Source organism: Melospiza melodia, chromosome 8 (genome assembly GCF_035770615.1).
Source record: "Melospiza melodia melodia isolate bMelMel2 chromosome 8, bMelMel2.pri, whole genome shotgun sequence".
Classification (NCBI taxonomy): domain Eukaryota; kingdom Metazoa; phylum Chordata; class Aves; order Passeriformes; family Passerellidae; genus Melospiza; species Melospiza melodia.
In genome coordinates this window covers 39,437,882-39,445,508 of record NC_086201.1, presented here as the reverse complement: position 1 = coordinate 39,445,508, position 7,627 = coordinate 39,437,882, and the positions used below count along the sequence as shown (strand labels likewise).

Here is a 7,627-nt window from a genome sequence, read left to right as displayed (position 1 = left end):
AAAGCATTAAATAAAATTAAAATAAAGCATTAAATAAAACATTGTTGGCTCCAAAGAGCAAAGAGTCAACAGCAGAAACCCAGCTGGCACAAAGTTTGCACCTAGGCTGGGTGCATGGAGGCAGCAGGAGACCTGCAGGGCACACGGGGTGACCATGCAGGGCTGCTGCCACCTCTGTCACCTCTGACAGCATCTCTGTGGGCATGGTCAGGCAGAAACATTGCAGGTTTGGCTGTTGGAGGTGCCCCAAGTTGAGACAACTCAGAAGAACCCAGAAGCTCCACTGATTACGAGTTAAAGCAGTGGAGGACCCTGTCCACTCTACACAGGCAGATACATCAAATAATGACACTTTGGATAAACAGCATCCAAAAGCAGCAGAAAATAATCTGCAGAATGTGCTGAACTGAAACCTCACGAACCCAGAAAACTTCAGGCACACTTTTTTCACTCCAACATGAATCTACAGAATCACAGAATAAGCTGAGTTGGAAGGCACTGTCAAGGATCATCGAGTCCAGCCAACCACCCAGGCACTGAGGTGTGTGCGCTTTGCTGGGCTGCACACCAGGAGATGAGGGCACTGCAAGGCAAATTTTCACAACATCTCAAACCTACTGAAGATGCTTTCCCAGAGAGAAAGCATGCCCAGGGACAAGTCCTGCTGCCTGACACTTCATGGGGATCAGACCTGATCTGGCTTTCCAACACACCTCCTCAGGCTCCCACAAGGGAACTCTCCTGGGATTTTGAAAACCAGCTAGCAACTCCCAGAAAAGGGTTCTGGGAAGGGATCTGTCTTCATGCATCAGCTCAGCCAGAGCCATTTCCTCTTAGTGTTCTCCCTTCCTCTCTCCCCTTCCCTCACAGGGGATTATCCCAAGAAGAAGAGCTGACCTCCCCCTCCCTGCAGGCAGGGAAAAGCAGCCCCTGTTGGGAGCAGCTCTGCAGAGCTGGAGAAAGCTGGAGGCCAGCTGGCTGTGTCAGCAAAGACTTAATGATCATGGTATGGCCTGTGCGAGGCGCCTGCTGGCCGCGCGAGGCCCCGAGCAGCTGCAGCCTCTCAGAGCCCCTGTGCCCTGGGGAGCTCTTCCCACCCCACTGGGGACCCCCGTGCCCGCCTGGAACCCAGGCCTGGCCCCCCAGGGCTGTCATCAGGCATGATGTCCCAGGAGCATCTCACCACATCGCTGCACTGGAGCAGTGTCCAGCTCCCAAAGCATTTTAAATCATTGTCTTTTCCAAGTCTGTGGTGCTGAACCATGGACAACAGCCAGCAGTGTCCTCAGGACATTGAATAGCTATTTCTTTGGAAGAGTGTGAGCTAGTTTTGCAGGAAACAAATCCGCTCCCAAGTCAGTGGAACTAGCAGCATGCCACCGTGTCTCAAAATCCAACAACACAGGCCTGTGAAGGATGTCCCCTCCCCTTCCTCTTCAGATGAGGACAGAGAAATTGAGCCCTATTGCTCTGTCCCCCCTGACAAGAGCAGGGAACCTCCTCCATCTATCATCCTCCCTTTGGAGTGCCATGAAGATGGGCAAGTGAAGCCCCTCCAGGGTGTCTAAGTGCCCCAAGGAATGGGTGTCCTCCTTCCCCTGTCTCAGACCACAGCACTGCACTAAATTTTCAGTCCAATTCCAGACCAAACTGGGTGCTGGGAAAAAAAGTACACTTGAGACAGAATTTTTGCTTTTTCTTCTCCCAGAGATTGAGAAAAGAGTGAATTTGCCCTGTTTTTCTGATATTAACTCTTCCATATAACCTTTTCTTCCCTTTAATCAAATCCACTTGGAAATGGAAAATATGGAAAAGAGCTGAAATTAATTCCCATGGGAGAAGCCAGGATTGAACCCATCAGTACATACAGAACCAAAGGGTGCTTTGGAAAGTAGAGAAGGACCAAGTGTCAGGTTGCACCTGAGGCTACTTTGTCCCCTGAGATGGTTCTGGGAGATGCCCCAGATAGGGAACACCAAAATTTCCCTGGCTGTAACCACACAAAACACACCAGTGCCCTGCCAACTGCCTGAGACATCTTTTTCACCTTCCCCCCACTCCTGGGGACGTAGGCACTCAGTGATGGAAATGTTTGGGATGATGGATATTTCCATGTGTCTGGTTACCAGGGTTCCCCAGACTGGCTGTAGGACCCCAAGCTGTCTGTCCCAGCCTCCATCCCAGTGTCCTCCCCATCTCTGTGCCCAGTCCTGCACCACAGGAGCAACCGCGCTGTGAGCCCTGTGCTGCACCAACCACAAACCCCACCGGAAAGAGTGTGGCTTGTGGTGCTTCTGCTCATGATAATTCAGCTTTCCACAGTGGATCTCTGCAGGAGGAGGCAACGGAGAAACCCCTCTGAGCAGGAAAATATCACCTCTCCCAGAGGTGCCTTGGGAGAATCTCACCATGGCAGAGCAGGCCTAGGCAGCACCAGAGCGGGGTCTGGCATCCACCCACCTGCAAAAACACCCCGTGGAAGAGACAACCCATCTTCCAAAACCCTTGACAGTCCTACGAAGCGGCCCTTGGCACCCTTTCCTTGCTAAGGGCTGGAAGCCGCCCCAGGAGACACAGTCTAGCTGGGACATTGGTGCCTCTGCGAAGCGCTGACCCAGCACGAACTTGCCTGCTGTGCTGCTTGCCAGCTGCGTCCGAGCTGCCGGGGGAGCCCTCCCTCCCTTCCCGTGCTGCTTGGGGACACACTCTTCCCTTCCCAAGCCACCTCAGGGGGTCACCACCACTCCAGCGGGGAATTCCAGCTCCCGTCCATCCAGCACACAGAGGGTGTGAGTGTCCCCCTCCAGCCCACTCTACAGACCCCTTCCGCGCTGGCACAGACGGGACACAGCGCGGCTCCAGCAGCAAATCCACGTCCCCACACCCAGGATGGTGTGTGCTGGGTTAATGTTTTCCCCATTACTTCACTCTGGCCTCTGTTCTTATGGAAAAAACCAAACCATCTGGTAATAATATTTCCCTAATAGCTGTCTGGGTCTGTGGGAAAGCTTGGCTCAGCTTCTTAGGGAAGATGAGAGGGTCGAATGAGAGGGACGCTGTGGATACGGCATGGGAGCTGGAGGAGAGGAGATAATGCTTTCTGGATCCTTTTCCTGGGCCACCCCGGTGCTTGCAGGGATTCTCGACTCACAGGGGAGCCACAAGATGCCAGGATGACACACATTTTGGGTACCCCACAGTTTAAGAGCCACACTCTCTTCCTCTGTCCCACAGAGGAGGCGTGAAGGTGGGCAGTAAGATTCACTTCCAGGACTTTCCCCCCTCCTCTATTTTACGCTCAGAAAATAGAAACAGCCCAAAGCATGGGGTTTGGGGAGTTGGGAGCATCATTGTTTGGGTAAAACACTGGCTCAAATCAGAAAGATCAGCAGCACCTGCATTGTCTTCCTGTTCTTGGAGAAAAGGCAGCACCCTGGGACATGCCACCTTCAGCCCTGGGGACATCACTGGAGGGGCAGGGGACAGAGGAACCCCCTCTTGTGGAGTACATCCAGGAAAAAGGGATGGAAAACCACGCACTAACCCCATCAGCAGCTGAGCAGGGAATATTTTCCACTCTTGTGCGATGAAAGGCGTGGCTTGGGTGATTCCCAGGAAGCAGAGCACGCCTGCCAGGCTGGGCACACGTTCCCTGGGGAAGGCAGGCCCCAGGCGCTCACGGAAAAGCGGAGCAGCTGCCAGACACAGCCCTGCCTGGGCTGGGGGCACTGCAAGCGCTGGTTCCAGCCAGCCCCACGCTCCCAGAGCCCGGCCTGCATCTCTGGACTGCCTCGGGACGAGCTACACAGGCTGAAAACCTGCTTCTCCTCTGCCTCGGGTTGCAGCCCCCCTCTGCATCCGTGTGGATGCAGGCATCAAACCAAAGCATCAATCCCAAAGCCTTGGGAAGGACACAAAAAGCATCTTCCTTGTTGGCTGCCTTCTGCATATCTCAGCTGGCTTCCTGGCACAGCGCAGCACAGAGCCAGCCTGATTCTTTCCATAGTTTTCCACAAGGATTGTCCACCCCAGCCCAGGAGCTTGCACATATCTGGCAAGCTCCCAGAAGTTCCCAGCAGCCCCTTCCCAGGCTGTTTCTGCTCCCATTTTTATCAAGCATGCGTGTTCATACTCGTTATTTTTACCACCCCAGCAGCTGTCCAGGCTCTGGGTGTGTCTGTGCCCTTCCAGAGCAGCGCCGTGATGCAGCAAGGCGTGCAGCCCGGCTCACTCCACACCAGAGTCAGATCCAGCTGCAGCCTTTTCCTAGAAGGATGAAACAAGTCAACCATCCTTCCTGGCAAGAATGCCTTCCCAGCCCACTCTAAGCAGTGTCGAGCATCTTCCTTGGATCTTTCACAGACAATGAGGAGCAAATGCAAACCATCCAGCCATGGAGAAGGGGGAATGACTTTACAGTGAAAGTAGGTTTTTGTTGGATATATGGAAAGAAATGCTTCCCTTTGAGGGTGGTGAGGCCCTGGCACATGGTGCCCAGAGCAGCTGTGGCTGCCCCTGGATCCCTGGCAGTGCCCAAGGCCAGGCAGGACAGGGCTTGGAGCAACCTGGGATGGTGGAAGGTGTCCCTGCCCATGGCAGAGGGTGGAATGAGATAGTCTGTAAGGTCCCTTCTAACCCAAACCACCCCATGGTTCTAGGGTTGCTCCCCTCAAGCCTATTTCCTCTGCTCCATGCAGCAGATTCCAGCACAAGCTGCAGCCAGCGGAATCCCAGCAGGGTGTAAAGATAAGCATCTCCTCCCCACAAGTTTATTGTTTTTTAAAGGCACAGCCAAAGGTAAACAGGCTGTTTTAATCTCCAAACACTCACCCTCTCAGCAGGAAGCCACGGAGCTGCAGCCAGCACAAAGGGCTGGATGCAATGGACAGGGCTCTGGGGCCTCTGCACCCTTAAATGCCTTCAGTGGGGCACAGCAGCTTTCTCTTGCAGCTGATGAGTCCAGCAGAGGTTAAGCCAGTGCATCCAGGTGGTTCACATCCCTCTGCATCCCACCTCTCCAGCCTGGGCAGGGATTCAAGCCACGTGCTGGGGTGGGTGGACGCAATGACCTTTGGGGTTGTTTGTGCACGCAGCCCCACCGACTCCTTCCCCAGGGCTGCTCCCACCTGGGGCTGGCTCTGACTCTGGGAAAGTCTCCCAGCTCAGCAAAGGCCACGGAAGGCACTTCATGGATGGCCCAGGGCTTGCAGGGAGGGGGGAAAGGAGCCCTGAACCACATTTCCCAGAGCACTGCTCTGTCGGTGACACCCCGCTGTGGGGTGGTCTGCATGGCCCTGCTGCTCTGGGAAGGGGATGGGAACAGCAACAGGGGCTTTCCTCCAAGTGAAAGCATACAATCAATTCCTGGGCAGGAGAAACCCAGGAAACCTGGTTTTTAGTCAAAAGTGGGTGCCAGGCCTGGAGCTGCATGTTGTGGTTGGCTTGTCAGGGAGCAGGGCTGGGCACCCCAGCCAAGGGCATGTCAGAGGTGGCGCAAACAAGGGGAGGATGACTTCCAGATTCCACAGAGATTTGGAGCTGCTGCTCCCTGGGTTTGAGCAAGGATGTAGAGAAGGGTGAACTGCCGTGCCTGCCTGCCACAACCCCTTTGCAGGGCCAAATGGGAGAAGGGGTGATGTGCACTTGGAAAATATAATTCCAGATGGAGAAAAAAGGTTAATATAGCTTTTTTGCCTTTGTTTCCACATAAGACAGAGGTCTGGGCAGGCAGTGCTGGCCTCTCCTAGATGTGTGTCAAGCCCAGGGCTGGATGGGTTGGAGATGGAGACCCTCACTGCACCAGGGCAACATGCAGAGCTGGGGCAGCACTCTGGCTTCCCTTCTCGAGTAGAAAGGAAGCATCCCAGAGGAAAACCATGCCCCAATGTGTCCAAAAATAGCACCAGGGCTACTCCAAGTCCAGCAGGGCTGGCACATGGCGGGCTGGTGGGGTGTGTTTGAGAGCTGCCATTGTGTGGGGCTGGATGGGGAGCCTGTACACCATCTGGATCGCTAGCAGCCCCTGGATTGCTGGGCTGCTCCCAGGGCCCGGCAGTGACTCACGCCTGCCATAAACACGTCCCCTGATGGATAATGAATCCCAGTCGTCGCCGCCTTTCAGGAACACTCTGGATTCTCTGTGCAGTGCTCCCCCATTCCCCCTCCCTCCTGGCAGCCCTGCTCCCATGTGGGATCATTTCCTGATGCTGAGTGGAGCCAGGGCTCTGAGGCCCATTTCCCAAACCACATTTTGCTTCAGGGGCTGAGTTTCCCCATTACCCATTCTGGGGGCACCGAGGCTTTTGTGCTGCGGGGACACCCCAGCACCCCACGTCCCTCCTTGTGGGTGCCCCACTGCCCAAACCCCGGCTTGCTCCCCAGCCTCATTCCACTCACCACGGAGGGCACTTCAAGCAACAAAAGCTTTATTGCAATGACAGGGATAAGCCACGAGATACATCGCAAAGCATCGGGGCGTGAGGGGCGATGAGGAAGCGCAGATGAGGGCGGTGGGGAGCAGGGGCTCGCACTGGGAACCGCTGCACGCTGGCTGCACGCTGCTCTCCTCCTGAGACCCGCTGCCCCAGCCCCCGAGCCCGCTGCTGCCCCGCGCCCCGGCCGAGGGAGCAGGGTCTGGACAGCCGCGGGCGGGGGCTCGGGCAGCGGCCCCAAGGGTGCCACGAAGGAGCGGGAGAAGCTCGCAGGACGCCGGCAGCATCTTCAGAGGGGGCTCAAGCATCAGCCATTGGCACCAGGTCAGGCGGTGAAGGTGTTCCTCCCGTGGGGGTCAGGGTCTGCAGAGCTGGGGGCAAGCAAGGGAGATGGTCAGGGCTCGGCCAAGGCTCCCGCACCGGCACCTCCTGGCCTCTCAGGCTGCTTCAACACCCTGAGCAACCATGACAAATTAAGAAGAATGATAGTGAATTTATCTTGTGGTGGAAAAGTAGATCTTGGGGTTTCTAGAATGGGGATTCAGGGGGCAAGATGGAGGGATCTGGGTGTGTCCAGCCTTTCTCCTTATTCTTCTTGGCCTCCATCTTCTGCTGTGATGTTGGTACTTTCAGATTGGTTTAGAGTAGACGCTCACTATCTAACACAGATGATAGGTATTGGAAAATATTTGTAAATGTTTTATATGTAGTTTTTAGTATAAAGACATAACTCCACCCTGGGGGCAGGCAGAGTGCCTGGACTGTCTTGCTGAACTGACCTCAGCTGGACAGGAGAAAAAAATTTATAGATAAGGAGCAATAAACAACCTTGAGACCGAGAACTGAAGAGCTCTGACTCCTTCTTCAAGCACCAGGCTGGAAAAAGAGACTTTCTGACATTTCTCGGGGTCGCTCTGACCAGTGAGAGGCCCCCACAACCTCAAGCAGAGGTTTTGCTGCATTAGCACAGCTGAGGGCCTCTGGCAGATCAGTGTGATGCTGAAATCACCCACACCCCAAAAAGCCAAGCTGGAGGAGCCATGCCCACACAGAGCTCTGCTACACCACAACAAATCTCCCTTTTCTTCCATGGGAGCTCACATCCAGCATGAGCTGGGCTGCCAGGTAAGCCCAGGTGGTTGCATGGCATGCTGCATTTGCCTCATGGGTTCTCACTGAGGGCTGAGAGTGGCCTT

The 7,627-nt window shown here is 55.0% G+C and overlaps 1 protein-coding gene across 26 annotated transcripts in view; it reads right to left on the bottom strand.

Moving 5' to 3' along the window:
- Positions 1-6,408: 6,408 nt before the first annotated feature.
- Positions 6,409-7,627, bottom strand: part of PCBP3 (poly(rC) binding protein 3) — a 55,346-nt gene continuing 54,127 nt past the window's right edge. For all 26 annotated transcript variants that reach the window (XR_010028617.1, XM_063162776.1, XM_063162778.1 and 23 more), the window contains one exon: positions 6,409-6,802. Coding sequence is in view for 25 of the 26 variants with exons in the window: in XM_063162776.1 (XP_063018846.1) it covers positions 6,757-6,802 (46 nt within the window). In the remaining variant the exon portion in view is untranslated. The remainder of the gene's footprint in view (positions 6,803-7,627) is intronic.